At 38.0% G+C, this 19,101-nt stretch overlaps 3 protein-coding genes across 3 annotated transcripts in view; 1 reads left to right on the top strand and 2 right to left on the bottom strand.

Annotated features, from left to right (window-relative positions):
• LOC107705355 (O-acetyl-ADP-ribose deacetylase MACROD2-like) overlaps positions 1-8,946 on the bottom strand; it is a 229,824-nt gene extending 220,878 nt beyond the window's left edge. Inside the window, exons 1-2 of the mRNA XM_016508615.1 lie at positions 8,716-8,946; positions 6,213-6,317 (exon numbers count right to left, since the gene is read on the bottom strand). Of these exons, the coding sequence (XP_016364101.1) occupies positions 6,213-6,317; positions 8,716-8,752 (142 nt within the window). The 5' untranslated portion in view covers positions 8,753-8,946. The remainder of the gene's footprint in view (positions 1-6,212; positions 6,318-8,715) is intronic.
• A 1,396-nt stretch (positions 8,947-10,342) lies between these two features.
• Positions 10,343-12,145, top strand: LOC107705354 (MAD2L1-binding protein-like). The gene is made up of 3 exons (XM_016508614.1): positions 10,343-10,678; positions 10,912-11,189; positions 11,276-12,145. Exons 1-3 carry the CDS (start codon positions 10,402-10,404, stop codon positions 11,798-11,800), a joined length of 1,080 nt encoding a protein of 359 aa, XP_016364100.1. The 5' UTR covers positions 10,343-10,401; the 3' UTR covers positions 11,801-12,145.
• Positions 12,146-12,610: 465 nt separating this feature from the next.
• Positions 12,611-16,965, bottom strand: LOC107705353 (epoxide hydrolase 1-like). The gene is made up of 9 exons (XM_016508613.1): positions 16,922-16,965; positions 15,301-15,511; positions 14,891-15,071; positions 14,519-14,728; positions 14,212-14,341; positions 13,834-14,048; positions 13,639-13,747; positions 13,043-13,168; positions 12,611-12,911 (listed from the first exon to the last, which is right to left on the bottom strand). Exons 1-9 carry the CDS (start codon positions 16,963-16,965, stop codon positions 12,701-12,703), a joined length of 1,437 nt encoding a protein of 478 aa, XP_016364099.1. The 3' UTR covers positions 12,611-12,700.
• Between the last annotated feature and the right edge of the window lie 2,136 nt (positions 16,966-19,101).

Genomic DNA, 19,101 nt, shown 5'->3' with positions numbered 1-19,101 from the left:
ATCATATTTATAAAAGAAAGATACAGCTTTACGATTCTCTCCGGAAAAAGCCGAGCGCCTGGAGGCGCGCCGTGGGCGGAGCTAAAAAGTGACGAGCACTTGGGCGCCGAATGTCAACAAAACAGACATTTGATGCCGTTTCACTTACCGTCTGCAGTTCTGATTCATGACCGGGATCTTTTATAGCTGGGACCGCTCCATCTTTCAGTATCAAACGATGTGCAAATCCAGCATTGAACCGTTAGAAGGATAGATGAAACCCAGAAACTCAGAGCTGTCCCTTATGCTGAATGTACTAATCTGTACTGTACTAGAGGTCGACCGATTGATCGGCTGGCCGATTTTTGTCTTTTTTTTTAATTAATCGGCATTGGCCGAATTGCTGCCATGTGAGTCTTGTTGGCAAAGTTGTGAGAAATGTAGAATATAACACCCAAGTTCCTCTGCCTTATTTCACTGAACCGTTAGAAGGATAGATGAAACCCAGAAACTCAGAGCTGTCCCTTATGCTGAATGTACTAATCTGTACTGTACTAGAGGTCGACCGATTGATCGGCTGGCCGATTTTTGTCATTTTTTTTTAATTAATCGGCATTGGCCAATTTGCTGCTATGTGAGTCTTGTTGGCAAAGTTGTGAGAAATGTAGAATATAACACCCAAGTTCCTCTGCCTTATTTCACTGAACCGTTAGAAGGATAGATGAAACCCAGAAACTCAGAGCTGTCCCTTATGCTGAATGTACTAATCAGACATTTGATGCCGTTTCACTTACCGTCTGCAGTTCTGAATCATGACCGGGATCTTTTATAGCTGGGACCGCTCCATCTTTCAGTATCAAACGATGTGCAAATCCAGCATCGAACTGGGCCTTGTTTATAAAACGTTCGTCAACAAACACACTTGTGAAACTCCGTTGCTGACCCGGGAAAACAAACTGTATTCACCGTTTACATAATGCTGGGTTCTTTAGGAAGCTGAACAAAGTTATCTTTCCCTTACAACCAAAAACACACTTCTTTGGATTGGAGACATTCTTCCCGAGCAAGTCCCGTGCAGCGCTGCCGCCGGATGAAGCGTGCTGATGGGCGCGATCTCGCTCTCGCTCTGGTCGATGCGTGCGTTCTTTGGATTGGAGACATTCTTCCCGAGCAAGTCCCGTGCAGCGCTGCCGCCGGATGAAGCGTGCTGATGGGCGCGATCTCGCTCTCGCTCTCTGGTCGATGCGTGCGCTGGCGCGCTCTTCCGGGAGAAATGCCCATATAAGGAGTTCCACCCTCGTCTACGTCATGAAGAGCCACGATCGAATAAAACTCTCCGAAAATTGTACGAACCCGGAAGTAAGATCTTTGGCACAGAAATACTCCGTCATATGTCCAAATTGTTTTTTGAAACTTTGTCCATGCTTAGCATGAGAATCCAACTCTTTAACAGTGTAAACACTCTGAATGCATGAAACAGTATTGTACCCCCCCTTTAAGTTTTGAGCCATGTATTATTACTCTAAATTGGGCTACTACTACTATCACTATCAAACTCAATTTTTAGGGGATGAATGGGAAATTTTTTTAAATAAAATCGGCCAAACATATCGGCATCATATATCGGCCGCCCTGATTTCTAAATATCGACATCGGCCAGTGAAAAACCCATATCGGTCGACCTCTATACTGTACTGCTGGATGATGGATCATAGCAATACAACACTATGCTTACATGTGTTCCTGTCTCATTGAAGCACTTTCTGTGTTAATTCTAGAACACTATGTGAGAAAGCAAGTAACATTTCAAGAATTGGAGTGTATTCAAGTCTTTTATAAACGTGATTTGTATGTTTGCACTTTGTCTGACTTTTTGTATGAAACCTCTGTCCCACTGTGCCTCAGAAAAACAATAATTAAATGTAATTCATGCTTCTCTGGATGTTTTGCATTCAAACAAGCAAGATGAATAACATAAAAAAAGGAAAGGCAAAGGAAATGTTTGCCAAAAAATGAAAATGCTGTCATCACTTACTCATCCTCATGTCATTTCAAACCTGTATGGCCTGACTTTCTTTCATGGAAAAAGAAACAAGATCCTAAAAAACACATTTTTGTTTCACTGAACAATTTGCAGTACAGATGAAACCCATAGTCTCAGATCTGTGCCTTATGCACAGATACACGTGTTCCTGTCTGATTAAATGAGTTAGCAAGCACTTTCTTTGTGAATTCTAGACCTTTATGTGAGAAAACAAATAACGAATCAAGAATTAGAGTGTATTCAAGCCTTTTATAAATTGTATTTGTATTAAAAATAATAAAAAGCCTGTATAATAAAAAGCACTTGTCTGACTTTTTGTATGAAACCTTTCTCTCACTGCTTCAGGAAAAAAAAACTGTAATTCATGCTCTTCTGGATTATTTGCATTCTGACAAACAAGATGAATACCACAGAAAAGAAAATACAGAGAAAAATTCTTAAAGTAAAAAATGTAAACGTTGTCTTCATTTACTCTCACCCTCATGTAATTTCAATCCTGTATGACTGACTGACTTTCTGCAGTAGAACAATGTTTTACATGACTTTTTACTTAGTCTTTTGTGATGCTATGTGTGCTTTTTGAAGCCTATCACTATACATTTCTTCTGAAGTCACTGGTAGCTTTGTGTGTGAATGTAAAAGTGTCAAGTGTGAAAATGTAAATCACTCACTGAAACTTTTGCCACATTTATGAAAGGAGTACAAATGTCTGATCTGTGAACAAATCATTTTTTGAGTCAAATCTTTTCAATTTATCTGTTGATCTACTGGTTCACAAAACTTGTAAGGTTTAGGAGCCTGTTCACACCGATAACTATAAAGATAATGATAAAGATACAGTTCTAAGAATCTCTCAATTTTAAAGAATAACAGAGTCCACACCACAGCTATAACGATAAAGGCACAGAGAAACAATATAATTGGAATCACTTTCAGAATTATTTTTTCCAGCTGATGAATGATAAAAACATTGACACTCAATCAGAATTGATCCTGCTATCACAAGCTGAAGAATTTAAAGCGGCAGACGCAGAATAAACAGACAATATTGTGCACTGGTGTGGACGCTAATATAGTTATCCTTCTTGATGTGAACGGGCCTTAAAGGGTTAGTTCACCTCACCCTCATGTCGTTCCAAACCCATAAGACCTTCGTTCATCTTCAGAACACAAATTAAGATATTTTTTTATGAAATCCGAGTGCTCTCTGCCCCTCCATAGACAGCAAGGGTCCTACCACGATCAAGGCACAGAAAGGAGAGTAGTAAGGAGAATACTACGAGAATACTTTTTGTGCACAAAGAAAACAAAAATAATGACTTTATTCAACGATTTCTTCTCTTCCGGGACAGTCCTCCGCCATTATAGACACATGCGCATTATGTTCCTATGTACATAAACAAGGTGAATCGCATGCGTGTTCTACGTCAGCAGCACCACGCACATGCGTTGATAATGGCAGAGGACTGTCCCGGAAGAGAAGAAATCGTTGAATAAAGTCATTATTTTTGTTTTCTTTGTGCACAAAAAGTATTCTCGTAGCTTCGTAAAATTACGGTTGAACCTCTGATGTCACATGGACCATTTTAACGATGTCATTGCTATGTTTCTGTGCCTTGATCATGGTAGGACCTTTACTGTCTATGGAGCAGAGAGCTCTTGGATTTCATCAAAAATATCTTAATTTGTGTTCCAAAGATGAACGAAGGTGTTACGTGTTTGGAATGACAGGAGGGTGAGTAATTAATGACAGAATTTTCATTTTGGGGTGAACTATCCCTTTAAGAGTTAGTAAATGATGACAGAAGTTTCTTATTTGGTTGAACTATGCCTTTAAAATCATTCCTGATCTTCTGGGGCCAGTTGCATAAATACAGCCATTATGTTAAAATGGAGTCTAAAAAACTAGTCTGAACCAGCTAGCTGTTAGCCAAGGGATAATCATTTATACTTTTTTAATTCTGAAATTAGACCAATCTAAGCTTATATGCAACAGACATCTGGTCTTAAAACAGGAAACAACAGCTGCCATGCCACAAAACAGTTGCCATGTCAACTTGCTATTGTAAACAAAAGCTTGCAATGTGTGCCCGGGGTCTTCCAATTGGTCCACTGTTTTGGAACTGACATTGATGAGTGGCGCTGCTCGTAAAAATTTAAATTCTTTTGAGTGTTTACATATAAAAACAATGGAAAAGTAGCACATTGGAGGCCATTCGCACAGAATGCACCAATCCAATGCACCACTTTTCTATTGTTTTTCTATGTAAACACGCACTAGATGGACTGTTACACTTGTGCTCGGGTTTTTGCAGCATCTCACACATTAGCGCCACGTTAAGACGCCATGTCAAGTTAAAAGAATTTCAACTTTTACATGCAGTGCTGCATGTTCCGATTTCAGTTCCAAAACAGTGGACCAATGAGAAGACCCTATATGGCAATGATCCAGAACAGATCAATATTCAAGAATAAGGGACAGCTCTGAGATTATGAGTTTCATCTGTAGTGCAAACAGTTCAGTGAAAAAAGACTATGAAAAACACATTTTCTTTTTGTGTTACATGAAAGAATGTCAAGTCATACAGGTTTGAAATGACATGAGGATGAGTAAGTGATGACAGCATTTTCATTTATTGGTGAACAATTCATGTTATTAGTCTTGTTTGTTTGAATGCAAATAAAAGACATAGGCCTAAATTACAGCGGACCAATCAGAAGACCCCAGAGACGGGAATAACGTTGCAAGCTTTTGTTTAAGGTAGCAAGTTGGCACGGCAGCGGTTTTATTTGACGGCAACATGGCAGAGGAGGCACTCACAGTGGCTGCGTCTGGATACCCTGATTTATATAATTACATTTCTTCAAGCGATTATCATCACAACCTGTGATAAAAAAAGAGCCTTGAGCCCTTAGTAAAAGTCATAGAAATTCCCTTAAATGCTGAAAGGATGCTATGACAAAGATATTGCATTCTTCTTCTGACAGCTGATGGCAAACTGATTTTTTTCACAAATATGACTTGACCTGATGAAGGGGCAGACGCAGGTAATCAATCGCACATGCTTTCTTTCTCTTTCTCTCAGTGCAAATCTACGGACCCTCTGTACAAATTACAGTCTTAAAGATGTTTAAAAAAAAACAAAAAACAGTTGATGTAGAAAAATTAAATGAAAAAAAAAAAAACTTGAACATTGCAGTTGTGGCAGATTGGATAAACCGAGTCAGAACTTAAAAGAATAGTTCACCCAAAAATTAAAAGTCGGTCATCATTTAGCTACTCACCCTCAAGTTGTTTCAAACTCATTTTGCTGAACACAAAAGGTGATATTTTGAGGAATGTCACCATCTAATTCTCTCTGTTCTATCTATTTGCTCAACTAAATCTACTAATAAAACTTAGATAGCTGGTCAGAATAGCGCAACTATCTTCATCCATAAATAAGCTGATATCTGAGCTGTCAGGGTCTCATTGATCCATGTGTCCTCTCCCTTCAAAAGGGCAGCAAGTCACTTGCATGCAGAGTGACTATTGTGTCTTCTGGTAGAGAAGGACATGAAACAACCAGTACCTTCTTCTAGAATGACTATGCAACTTTAATGCAATAGAATACACTCTAAAGCTGTTCACCAAGACACATAGGCACTACTAAAAGTTATACATGTGATATTATTACATTAAAAAAATAACAGCTTCTATTTTAATATATTTTAAAAAGTAATGTATTCCTGTGATGGCAAAGCTGAATTTTCAGCATCCATTACTCCATTCTTTCATGTCACATGATCCTTCAGAAATTCTAATATACTCATTTGGTGCTCAAGAAACACTTATTATTATAATTATTGAAAACAGTTGTGCTGCTTAATATTTTTGTGGAAAAAACAAAAAAACCTTTCTTTGATAAATATAGAGTTAAAAATAACAGCATTTACTCGAAATCATTATAAATGTCTTTACTGTCACTTTTAATCAATTTAATGCTGAACAAAATATTAATTTTCCTTCAAAAAAAAAAAATCTTACAGAATGGTAGCATATACAATTCACTATTGTAAAAGCATGTGGGCTACTTAAAAATAACGTGTGTAATTTCTGCACCACAAAACAAACTGCAAACAATTTTCAAACAGCTTTCCCAAGTATGCCTATGGTTGAAAAACAAGTCAGAAAGGCGTCTAGATTTACCTGTATTATTGTCATGATTTGCCCAGGTGGGGATCTTGTCCAATGGCACATAGTTTCCTCGATAATCTTTGCGCCTATCCTCAAGACCAAGACTGAGTAAGCGCTCTGTGCAAAAGAAGAAACAACACTGTCATAGTATACAGACAGACAAGAGCACGTCTTGTGAAGCAAAGCTAATCAGTTTGAATCAGAGGGGTTCATAAAGGAACATCTGCGACTAGCTCTATGCATCGTGTCAGAGTGGTACTCTTTGGTGTGGTAATTGTGGCAGCCATGTAAGTGTGTGTAAGAAAGAAGTGACAAGCTAATGAGGGTACACTGTTCAGCATACAGCTGCAGGCCTGACATGGAACCAGACTGTGTGTGATCTGTTTTATGTAGTGTACATGGACAATATAATTCAATAATTTACTCATATTTATGTGGCCAAAATTTGAGGACTTGCAAGACTGCAATAGACTAAAGTTTATACAGTTGGTTTCTGATTACAATCTATATCCTCCTTTCTCTTTTCATTCTCCATCCACAGGTTCATAACTTTCTTCCTAAGGTTTTAGTTTCACTTTTGTTTCTCCCATTAATGCAACCTTTGTTGACACTAAATGACATACAACTCCTTACAAAAGTTTTATAGGAGGGAGGGTACAAAACCCATAATTCTACATTTAAAATAAAGGACAATAAAAAATAATTATTATGTTAACAATAGGTTTTAGAATAGAATAGGTTTTAATTTTGTTTCTTATTTTTATCATAACCCAAACCTTTTTTTGAAAACTGTTTAACATTGTATTTTCACTTGTCTAGATTTAACTACATTTTTTGTGCTGACTAAATAAAACATGAAAATAAAATCAGAAATATACAAAGCAGAGGTACTAACAGAAGTTAATAACTCAAATGCAACATTTGGTATTTCTAGAAATTGGTGCAATAAAGTAAAGTCTAATGGGTTCACATTGCAGTTATCATGCAGTTATTTTGTGGTAAGATAAGAAGTTAAATTAAAATTAAATGTAATAATCTCTAATAAGTTCCCAAAAATATTTTTTTTTTACTCAAGACAAAATAAAACTTTACCTTGATATTCTTGATACAAACCAGCTCCAAAGTGCCCCTGCCGACACTACTGATTTTTCAAGCTGACTGCCCCTACATCTGCCTTTTTAACCATCTTTATTAATTTATTTTTTCCGTTTTTATACTCCTGCACTCCTTATTGCTACACGAATGAAGATGTCTTTCACAAAGGTGGCTTTATGAGTGCAATGTGTACTTGCGATTTTAAAATAGCACAAACGCCAACAAAGCGGATTCATTTCATCAAATCGCCATCTAAAGATACCATAACAGAAGTATTTGATGTTTGTTTACTGCATTGCACTGTATTACACTAGACGGTAAGTCAATAGCTCTCATCATATACAGTTTATCATATTATTATGAGTCTGATTTATGATAGTGGACCATTAATGCGTATCAAGTAACAATGCTGTCAACCTAATGATTTACAGTCTTGCAACTTCATAGGACATAATTAAACTTCACTGGAGTCCAAATTTTTAACAATCAATAAACAGTGTTGTCATGAACTTCAGGTCACACTGAATGATGTTTATGTCAAGAACAGGTGGCAGTGCTTGTGCACTTCAAATTATTATAAACAATCTTATTGTAATGATAAAGTGTCCAGCAAAAATATGATTATATTATCAAACAGGATTGGACAGTGCAGAACATCCAAACATACTATCAAAGTTCCACTATATCATCATGTCCCTAGAAATCTAACTTCCAGGAAAGTTTCTCCAACTCTGATCAAACGCAACTGAACCAACTCATTTTTGGCTATTATACTTACAATTTCAGACAAACGCTCTAGAACTAAACTACTTATGAAGGTTTATATACAGGACCAGGATTTAGCAAAAGTGCAAGCGTGCATGATATTCATCTCATTAAATGTTTAATCAACAGACCTTTTAATTTGTAATTTAGCTGATGCATTTATGCAAACTGACATACAGTGCACCTGTTACAGGTTCAGACTACATGGAGTTAGTCACACAGGGTTTGTCGTCTTGATCAAGGCCAAGGGTGCAATGGTCATAGTTCATGCAAAGCACCATATTGGGGTTTTTATGTTATCATACGGTTTTTCACTGACTGCACCAATCCAACACATGCACGTTCCAATTCATTTATAAAAGATTAAACACTAATTAAAGCATTTGATTTGCATTTAAACAGATTTTAACGCTGGACACATCAGGGCCTTGATCACAGCATCATGTACTGATGCTCCACCTGCATCTGAAGGTGTGCATCTGTCCATGCTGTTGATTCAAGAGGCAAGAGCATTTATAAGAAGACATTTCTCTCGCCACGTGCGTGCCGTGACCCCAGGTTCAACCCGGTGGATGTCAAACCCCTGACTGACACTACCGTTATGAATCCTGTCTTTAAACGGAAGAGACACGACCAGAGTCCAAAAGACCCTTACCTTTCTCCGCTCTCCACTCCTTTTTCTTTTTGCTCATGGTGCCGTGGTGTGAGGGCTTCTGGTAACTGGTTTTTGAGTTAAGCAACCCCAGGCTCACAGTGAGATGTGCGCTGAAACTCAAGAGAAAGTGAAAAAGCTCCTGTGGCGTGACGCCTCACCTGAGAAACTGTCAAATTGTAGTTGGTGGGGAGACTGTGCAGTGGTGCAACCTACCTTAACGCTAACAGTGGGGGCTGCGTGGAAAATGGAGCGCGGCGATTGGTCGGCTCGAACGCGGACGTTGTGTTAGGATTGGATGGTTTCATGCGGCAGTCCGATAAAACGCGCATACGCTTGACGTACGCTAGGTTGAGCGTCAAAGCGTTGTAGGGTTGGTGGGGTAGCAACCGAGGCGAGGGGAGTGAGTGAAAAACTTCAGAAGACTGCAGCGCCGTGCGTGGTAGTGGAATGCGGGGATGGAGCACCTATTTCATACAGCTGTTTATTGGTTTATTGATGTGCAACTTTACCTATGTGTTTCTTAAATAAAATACGGCGGTTTTGTAATATACTAGGATAGCCAAATCTACAATAAAATTACAGAAATTCCAGGACTCTCCATCATTTATCGACATACCGTCTGAAAACGATGGCAATGGAAAACGTGCGAGCGGCATTACCTCCTGTGGCAAACGCAACTTGTGTTTTTTAGCGTTTTGGTGAATGCCAAAATACTAACTTGTGATAAAAATTACTGGAACTTTTGAAATCCATACTGACTCCTCACATACTTTGCTTGAAATCTATAACATTTGTACAAAGGGTCCACTGAAGCACAAGGTGAAACATTCCTGTGGATCTAACTATATATTATTATCCAGCGATATTTACCCTATGTAATAATGGAAAAGATAGATCTGATGATATTGGTGATTTACTAAATGAACCTTTTTGTATAACAGGTTTGCTGTAAATGCCTGGGGACGTGTTTCAACCCAGATAGATTGCATATGAGTCTTTAAAAAGAGCTCTGTGACTTCAGATATATTGAATCTGTTACTTTAAGGCATTGATTAACTATAATGTGTACATTTACAGCTATTAATTACTTCTTAGAATATAAGCTATGGGGATTTGTTTATATGAGAGAAAATGTTTTGTCGTTCTTAGCATTATCACTCTGTTCCAAAAAGACGTTATTTCATATTATCAGTAAATATTTCATTAAGAACAAAGTTTATTTGACGAGAAGTGATTTATGACAGAATTTTTGCTGGTCGCTGCAGTCCTCCTGACTAGATCACAGAATGTACAAAAAGCTCCATTGTTGTGAAATTTCAATAAATCTGGCAAGAACCTAATAGTATTTAGATTAGATACTAGAATGGCCAAAAACCTAAAAGTCCTGACATGATTGTATGAAAAATTAAACCTGCAGAGGGCGTCAGTCACCGACTTAAATCAGAGAAATAAAACAAAACAAAAAATAATAATAACAATAGGACAAAACACAGGGCAAATTGCCTGGCTATTAACACATAAATACATCTGAAATACCACGCTCAGTTAACCAAATATTTATTTATAATATGAAAAAGGTTCAATAAAATGCAAGGGAGGGGCTTTTATCACATTTCTCATGATTTCCGGTTCCCGTGTTTCCCATGATGCCGTGCCCGTTGGGCAAATTCAAACAGTAGAAAAGAAATGGAAGAGGAATCGAGGAGAGGAGAGTTAGACTGTACAAACATGACTGTCATCACACATAGCAACATCAACGAAACTTCTAACAACAGCTACAATAACACAATTATTCACACCGATCAGTCTACATCTCAGGAAGAAGAATCAAAGGTTTCATCTGATGGAGAAAGGGAATGGAACATTTTGTGCCATGTCGATGATCCTGAATCCTCCACTAAATCTAAGGTGGAAAATTTGTGCTTGTTGGACTACAGTGGTGAGGTTGAGAGAGGCTCTTCAAGTCTCTCAATTATACATTTTAATGAAAATAATGCAATTTAATACTTTATTTAATTTTATTTAATAATTACTTTGGTGCTATAACTTTTGGTAAGGGTTCCTTTCATCTGGTTGAAACTGATGATTGTAGTATGTGTTTTTTATAGTTTGTATGCCCAAAGCATTAGACAGGAAAATGACATTTTGTTTCTGCTTTTTTATTTTCATACTGTCATGCGAATATCTTCTATAAAGATTGCCAGCAGATTGATCCTTTGGCCAATTCTTCTGGCAGTCAGAAGGATTGTGAATCTAGCGGAGTGTCTGCAAACCACATTAATGATGAGGAAATATTCTGGAGAGCAAGAGAAGAAGGACAAGTGAATGTTGTCTTTCCCGGCCATATCACCCAGGATGGCTGCTGTAGATTTGTTTGTGAGCTTCTTAAGTGTGTCCTTTACCAGCGGCAGCAGATACCTATGACATATGACCAAATGGTGTTCCTCCAGAAACAGCAGCATAATGCCACTCAGGTATTACAGAAGACCTGCTGTGTAGATATACCTTAATTTATAATTCTAATAAAGTTTGACTGAATTGTGCTTTCTTTCTCACAAAGGACATGGTAAACCAACGGTCTACAAAGACATCTGAGGGCTTGGACTGGCGTCGATGCCAGCGGACATTGCAGGATCTAGATGAAGTGCTGGCCCACCTTGAGGCATTGTTCTCTCTTAGCCAAGTTCCTCGTGTGCTTTTCATGCTGGGTGGGTCTACCGTCCTTCCCACCGAGCTGTATGAGGTAAACATGGAAGCGGTGGCCGTGGGAGCCGGGGAAAACTGCTTAAGGACTTCAACCTGTCTAAGACAGCTTTTCCGCACATTGTTTGTGGCTGACCTGTTGTCGGATGCCAAGTCTGTGCGCCTCATGACTACCACGGTCATGGCTCTGGGTCACCGGGATTGTGGCGTGACCGGGTTTAAGCCCAAAGTGGATTTTAAAGTCCCCACAAAAGTGAAAAGGCAAGTCATCTCTATAGCCAGTGATTTGTCACTCACCGGGGAGTTACAAAAAAGTAAAACAGATCTGGAGTACTATATATGGTTTCAAGCCCCTGTCACTGTGAAAGGTTTCTGTAAATGATAAGGGAATAAAGAGTAACAGATTTCAGGGAATGTTGAAATACAATTCACTCCATTCTCAGGGATCACAGCTGTATGACTGGCCAAAAAGTAAATGGGCTATTGTTTTTTTATTATTATTCAGGAATTCTGTGTGAATTTAAATTTTTTTAAAACCTCAGATTATTTATGCCATGTTTACATTGTCATCTGCTAATCCATATATTTTACATTATTAACTTTTACAGTATACAGTGGTGGTTTTCTAATGTTTAATAATCTTGGATGCTACTCACTCCAAGACCATTTGTACTCATTTGTAATTCCTATTAATTAAAACCAATTGCTATATGGCAGCTTCTGGAAACTGATGCATGTACATGATTTTAATTTACTTAAAAAATGCATGTGTTTTAGGCTCTTTATGTCTGTCAGTATATATTTTCATGAAAATAATGCATTTTAACACTTCCATTTGGTGCTATATATTTGTACTCTTTGTTTTTATTTGCAATTCCATTCACTTACAAAAGAACATTCAGTCTTGAGGTCAGAGATCATTAAATCTGGTTGAAACGATGCAAACTGACGATTGTAGCATGTATATTGTTATGTACAATGAAACTAAATTTCTTTTTTAGCAAGCAGAAGTTAGTGTTTCATTTTTTTAGAAATGTTTACTGATTTTAACAGTACACAGTAAAACGTATATCTTGAGTTCTTATGTTAAAATCATGCAAAAAAAATACAAAATTATATTGTACAGAACTTTTTCATATAACTTTGGTTCATTGAAAAACCACAACATTCCTTAATGTTGAACCTTGCATTTCCAACTGAATTAACTTCAGATTGTTAAATGCACTAATGACACTAAACAGAAATGATAAGAGCAGTGCATTATTCTCTTAATATACTGCTGTTATTTGTGGTCTTTGCTCTCCACTTTCTCCACAAACTGAAAGATGTCTTGAGCCATCAGCTGAGGTTCTTCAAAGGCAGCAAAGTGTCCCCCTCGGGGCATGTAGGTGAAAGAACGCACATCTGTAAACCGTGAGCCAGCCCAGGCCCTAGGGCAGTGGAGCAGCTCATCAGGAAAGGCAGCCAGGCCAGTGGGCACATACACACTCATCCTTTAAGGGAAAGAAGAAAAAGCTTTTTTAGCCATACAAATCAAATCTTTTTTGAAAAGGCTGCAAAGAATTCAATGCGTATGAGGTATAAGTATTCACATTGGGTCACTACAAAGACTTTTTGAACTTACACTCTGTCCACCCTTGTCTTGAAATCTTTCTTCAGGTTCTCTTTGTAGAAGCGCATTGAGGGAATGATGGAACATGTGGTCCAGTAGATCATGACATTTGTAAGGAGGTCGTCTAGACTGAACTTTCTGTGATGGAACAATAAGTGACAAAGCTACTTAATTAAAATCGAACTAAACCTTTATATTTTTAGATTTTGCTAGCTACGCAAAAATATGTAAGTTCCAAAGTTTCAATATCGATAATAAAATAAAATTCAAAATATTTAAATGTTTCTAGAGCACCAAATCAGACTATTAGAATTATTTCTGAAGGATCATGTGACACTGAAGACTGGAGTAATGATGCTGAAAATCCAGCTTGGCCATCAAAGGAATAAATTATATTTTAAAATAAATTCAAACAGCAAACTTATTTAAAAATTTATTTCACAATATTACTGATTTACTGTATTTTTGATCAAGTAAATGCAGCTTTGCTGAGTATAAAAGACTTCGCAAAGATGAAAAAATTGTACCGACCTCAAACTTTGGAACAGTACTATATATTTACATTTGTGCAAAATGTCTGCAACTGTATGAGATTAATCTTTCTTCACCTCTCTAAACCTCCATCCTCCAAGTCTCTGTTTCCTAAGTCTGTCCAAGAGGAGAATTTCTCCAAGATATAGGCAGCCAATCCGACTGCTGAGTCATTCAGTCCACAACCTGCAACATATTTTTAAGTTAGGCTTTCAATTAAGTGTTAATCTGACATTACCCAAAAGCATAACATGATATGTGCCAAGTATTACCTGCTGTGTCTGGTTTAGTGGCTTGAATGTCTAAATAGCCAGTTTCTCTCGGTATATCAAATATATTCTTCTCCATGTAAGGATAGAGTCGTCTGACATCTTCCTTTGTGAAGCCCACCAGGAACGGCAGGTAGCGACCAATGATTAAGTAGAGGAGCTGTCCAAGGCTGTCTGTCCTGGCAATGACCATGTTCAAGTGCAGTCCACGAATGCACCTTATTTTAAAGAGAGCAAAAGTTAGCTTTTTAATTGACAATTAATAAAAGGTACTCTATATTAAAAAGCATATTACAGAAAAAGAGACAAATAATCTAGTGACAGAGACTCATGTCATTAAAAGGACAGTTATTAGGATAGTAAGGGGTGTAAAACTCTTACTCTGGCTTCATCTGGGCCATGTTGTTTGTAATGAAGGCTACCCAGTCTCCTCCTTGCACGTAAAACTCGGTGAATCCCAGTCTTTCCATCAGCTTATGGAAGATGCGGGCAGCCTCCAAAGTGTTGAATCCTTCACGTGAAATAATGGAAAGAACAGCAGGTCTGTTCTCCATTTCCCATCTATTTGCATATGTTTAGATTGTATATTATCCATATGCCATCTTGCTTTTTGTGTGTCTGTGCAAAGTTATCAAGGTCTTTGTCTAGCAGAATTAGCCATAAGTTCCATAAATGTTGAAAGACTTACCTTTTTTATGTGGGGCTTCTGAGTAGCCATAGCCTGGAATGGAGGGGCAGATGACCTCAAAGACCACATCTGAATCGGTCTTAGTGAGCAAGGGTATGATCCTGTAAAACTCATAGAAGGAACCAGGCCAGCCATGAACCATCATGAGAGGGAGAACTGTCTGTCCAGCCTTCTGGACAGGCCTCACGTGGACGAAATGCACATCTATTCCTGAGAAGCAGTACAGGCTTTCACTAAAATGAACAGTGTGTAATATACCTAATCACATTTTGTGAATGCAAGATGTGGGACTTGAAATTGCATGCTTTGTTACTACATGTTTTGTCTAGTGAGGTAAATGATCACCTTTGAAAGTGTTAGGTGCTTACTTACCCTCAATTTTGGTTTTGAAGTGAGTATACTGGTTAATCACCTTCACCTGCTTTTCCCAGTCAAACTGGTGCCTCCAATAAGAGACCACCCGTCTAAGATAGTTAGAGTTGAATCCATAATTAAAGCGGCTATCCTTCAGTGGAATCGTGAAGCGTGTTTGATCAATGCGTCTTTGTAGATCCTAAAGAAAATAGTGGGGTTAATGATGACATTTAAATATATAGTGGTTGAGTGAGTGTATATTTAACACACATGAAAGTGGAAGAGAGAGTGTTCATGTGGGGATTTATGTGAAAACCTATTATTTGATTATAAAATTGCTGATTGCCACACCATTCTTCACACAAAAGATGCTGACTTGCATTACACACTGGAATAAAACATTATTACTGTTTAGGTTGTACACCCACCTCTATCTCTTCCACCGAGGTCGTCACTACAAATCTGTGAATGGTTTCGTCCTCAGTTAAAGGCTTCTCTCCAGCTCCCCACCAGCCATCCCCCACTGGTGTTGTTTTGGGGCTTTGCCTCCATGCCAAGTAGCACAAAACAGCTCCAACCCCAGCAGAAGTGAGTGCTAGGAGCTGTAGTTTAGACTGATCGAGGTTAACAAGGGTCTCTCTAAAAGTGAAGAAAGTTGGTTGACAACAAACGACAAACAAACTTATGGATCGGAACAGATTTTAAAAACTGGTCATAGTACAGTAAATGATTGAGAATCTCACACTACCAGACTTTCAAGTTGTTCAAACACAACAAACTCATGCAGACGTATGTGCCTAGTTTCTAGGAGACACATGACAAATGAAAACACTATGTAATAAATTGGCTAAAATTTATGCCTGTGCCCATCATACTCTGAAGGTTTTGTTTGAAATCAGTCAACCCCAACTGCCCAAAATCTTAAGAATGGCTTTAATACTATATTTTTGTATTTACTTAGTAAGCAAATAAACATGTTTTTTCTGTTTTTTTTTTTTTTTAGTTTAGTTTTAAAAAAGGGGTTTTAAATTTTTTTTTTTTTTTTCAGCCTCATCCACCCTCTTCCCACCATTCACTGTCGAAATAATATTTAATATTGTAGCATTGTTTGACCATTTGTCAGGTTTCTTGACAGTGCTGCTGTTGATTTTATCATCACATTATATAAGGTGTTGTCTTGTGATGCCAGGATGAGATTATTTCTCAAATAAAATTATATTTTAAAGTATTTCATGACTGTTGAGTCTTAATTCTACATGTCGTTTAAAGGGGTCATATGATGTTGCTAAAAAGAACATTATTTGGTGTAATGAAATGTGTTTATGCGGTTTAAGGTTAAAAAAACACATTATCCAAACAAAGTAGTTTCGCTTTCACAACGAAACACACAGCGCCTTCACGACATGGCAGCGGCGGCAACAACAATACTACAGCGAGAATAAAAGTTACTAAAAGTTAGCATTCTTTCTTTGCGTGAACATTTGGGCGGTGTTATGCAAATCTTCCCACATCATGATGTAGACATGTGGGGGCGTGTTAGAACGAGCCGTTTTAGGTAGTAGTGGTTGACACTTAACTTTTATAAAGAATATCTCTTTTGATTTGAAACTTTAGTCTTTGCAATTTTACAGATCTTCTTTATGTACCAAGAGCTTGTAACACTCCAAAGAGAAAGGAAAAATTGAAATCGCATCATATGACCCCTTTAAAATAAGCACATTGCTCTTTATGGCCTGTAACGTTACATTTTTCATAGAAAACATGAGACAACGCACATGATACTGACTGATATAGAACTAACATTATGAAACTAATGAAAATAATTTATATTGACTAAAGTCACTATGACTACTTAAGTGAATGAATGCTCAACAAAAAATAAATGCATGCAAACTAGACAAACAAAGACGAATGTGGTGAAGTAGCCTACATGCAGTGACCTCGAAATGACTAGGAAAGCTGCACCCCAACGGAAATGGTTTAACCCGGTTTAGTAGTAGGAGAGACTGCACTAGCATTACTAAATTAACGCTCCGCAATTTTACTCACTTGAAGTATTCAGTTGTCTCCATAATAGAGTCCTCAAAGCCCATCGTACGTTAAGAAGCTGTGTCTTTTCCAGACAAAGTTGTGTTGATGAGCTGTTTACCATTAACAGTGCTTATGTAACGTTAAAGGGGTCAAATGATGCTTTTTTAAAGATCATTATTTTGTGTATTTGGTGTAACAGAATATGTTGACATGCTTTAATGTTCAAAAAACACATTATTTTTCAAATACTGTACATTATTGTAGGTCCTCTATGCCCCGCCTCTCTCAAACGCTTCGTTTTCTACAAAGTCCCTCCTTCCGACAAGCGCAGTCTGCTCTGATTGGCCAGATGACCCAGTGCATTGTGATTGGCCGAACACCGCAAGCACGCGTCGGAAATGTAACGCCCCTTACCATAATCGCCAGCTTCATCTTTCAAAATAAATGTAAAAACAGAGCCCGAAAGGGGAACAGAGTCGCGCACACACACACACACACGATGCGCAAAACTCCGCATTTGAACAATCAATAGCAAATACTTAAACTAATAACAAAACAGTAGCTGATTCAGAAGCGCCAGATTGTCATAGCAAAGTCAGAATTACCTCCTCTCATAGGTTCACGAAACGGTCGTCCATAAAATGCATTGCTGTTCTGTTGTAAGTAATCTTAAAGATTCCTAAATGCATCTACTTTCGGAAGGCCAAATAAAGTGCTTTTGCTTTCGCCTAGAAACACACAGCGTCTCCCTGACATGGCTGCTTCAACACTAACTGCGGTTACTGAAACCACGCCTTCTTTCTTTGCGTGCACATTTGGGCCGCATTATCCTAATATTTCCACATAGTGAGGTAGATATGTGGGGGCGTGTTAGAACGAGCCGTTTTAGGGGGGCGTGGCAGAGTCTTAACTTTGATAAAGAATATCTCTTTGGTTTTGAGACTTTAGTCTTTGCAACTTCAGGGATCTTATCTATGCACCGTCAGCTTGTAACACTCCAAAGAGAAAGGAAAACTTGAAATCGCATCATATGACCCCTTTAAAGTGCAAATACGGTCAAGGTGCGAAGGTGGTATTTTTTCCCCAAACTCACATTAGCCAAAGCCAAAAACCCCGCCCCTTAGCAGATTTCATTGGTCAATTCAGTCACGCTGTCACCTGTCAGGAAAACTTCAGAAAAATCATGAATTTCGATCACGATTAACAGTAAGAGTATAACAGCAGTGTCGTTATCTATCATGATGTGTTATCAATGCTATTCTATGGTTAATGTTATGGTTTAGGGTAGCGTTAAGGATTATTGTTTCAGTGTTGTATACTAGGCATGCAGCTCTGTGATTGACATCACCAATGAAATCTTTAGAATCGGCCGCGGGGCGGGGTTTCCGTTTAGGAAAAGTCGTGCGATGCAGACTATGCTCATTTTTATGAACTCCTGTTCTTCTTCATTTGTCTGTCACTAATTTGCAGTTACATCTGAATTGTTTGTGTTATGCTTCCAGCAACATGTTCATAATGTTGCAGTTTTGTATTTTGTAATAGGCCTATATATCAGTTTGTGAATCCACAAATGACTCTCTTTGACTATAGTTACTGTCATTTCCAAATCAATGGGTGAGATGATAATACATTATTACATTCATCATAGTTTGCAGCAAAACTCTCCTGGACAGTGTGTCTCCAGAAGCAGAGTTGAAGCCCCTGGGGGCTTCCTGAAGTAAGTTCAGGCAACTTGTTAACAATCGACTAAATTGGCGCAAATCTATTTAATCTTTGAGACTATGCTAAAGTCCTGCAGCCAGCTGCAACAAAGCCCTTTAAAAAGTGATTATTAAGTGATTATACCTGTACCATTACAGCAACAGTAAGCAGTTTCTTAAGGGTTTTGTTGCAACCCTGTTTACAGTGCTTTCAAATAATGATGTAAACGTCTGCCTGGTTTCAAGACTACTTGTAAAATAATCATAGAAAATCCAAGGAAGGAAACTGAAGGGTCACTGCTTGTTTCTTACTTTCTGCAAATAACAGTGATTAGTTTAGTGGTGAGAATCAATCATTGGGCTGCTTCACACAATGCATTGATTAAACATACCGATCATTAAGAGCTGAGACAAAAGATTTAACAAATGTGACTTATAAATAAGGAATAAGAAACATTAGCAGTGCCACAATAGGTCATTATATTTTTTAAGAATTAT

The sequence above is a fragment of the Sinocyclocheilus rhinocerous genome, unplaced genomic scaffold (genome assembly GCF_001515625.1).
Source record: "Sinocyclocheilus rhinocerous isolate Xijiao unplaced genomic scaffold, SAMN03320098_v1.1 scaffold564, whole genome shotgun sequence".
In the NCBI taxonomy this organism is placed as follows: domain Eukaryota; kingdom Metazoa; phylum Chordata; class Actinopteri; order Cypriniformes; family Cyprinidae; genus Sinocyclocheilus; species Sinocyclocheilus rhinocerous.
Note: the sequence above shows the minus strand (reverse complement) of the source record. Positions and strands in the feature narration are given on the sequence as shown.

Bases quoted from the DNA above. Each gene is read 5' to 3' on its own strand.
- LOC107705353 (XM_016508613.1), bottom strand. From the start codon at position 16,965: ATGGGCTTTGAGGACTCTATTATGGAGACAACTGAATACTTCAA. The intron at 15,512-16,921 runs GTGAGTAAAATT...CTTCACTTTTAG, and splicing joins GAGACAACTGAATACTTCAA to AGAGACCCTTGTTAACCTCG. The intron at 13,169-13,638 runs GTGAAGAAAGAT...GTTCCATCACAG, and splicing joins GAGGATGGAGGTTTAGAGAG to AAAGTTCAGTCTAGACGACC.
- LOC107705354 (XM_016508614.1), top strand. From the start codon at position 10,402: ATGGAAGAGGAATCGAGGAGAGGAGAGTTAGACTGTACAAACATGACT. The intron at 10,679-10,911 runs GTCTCTCAATTA...TCTTCTATAAAG, and splicing joins GGTTGAGAGAGGCTCTTCAA to ATTGCCAGCAGATTGATCCT. The intron at 11,190-11,275 runs GTATTACAGAAG...TTTCTCACAAAG, and splicing joins AGCAGCATAATGCCACTCAG to GACATGGTAAACCAACGGTC.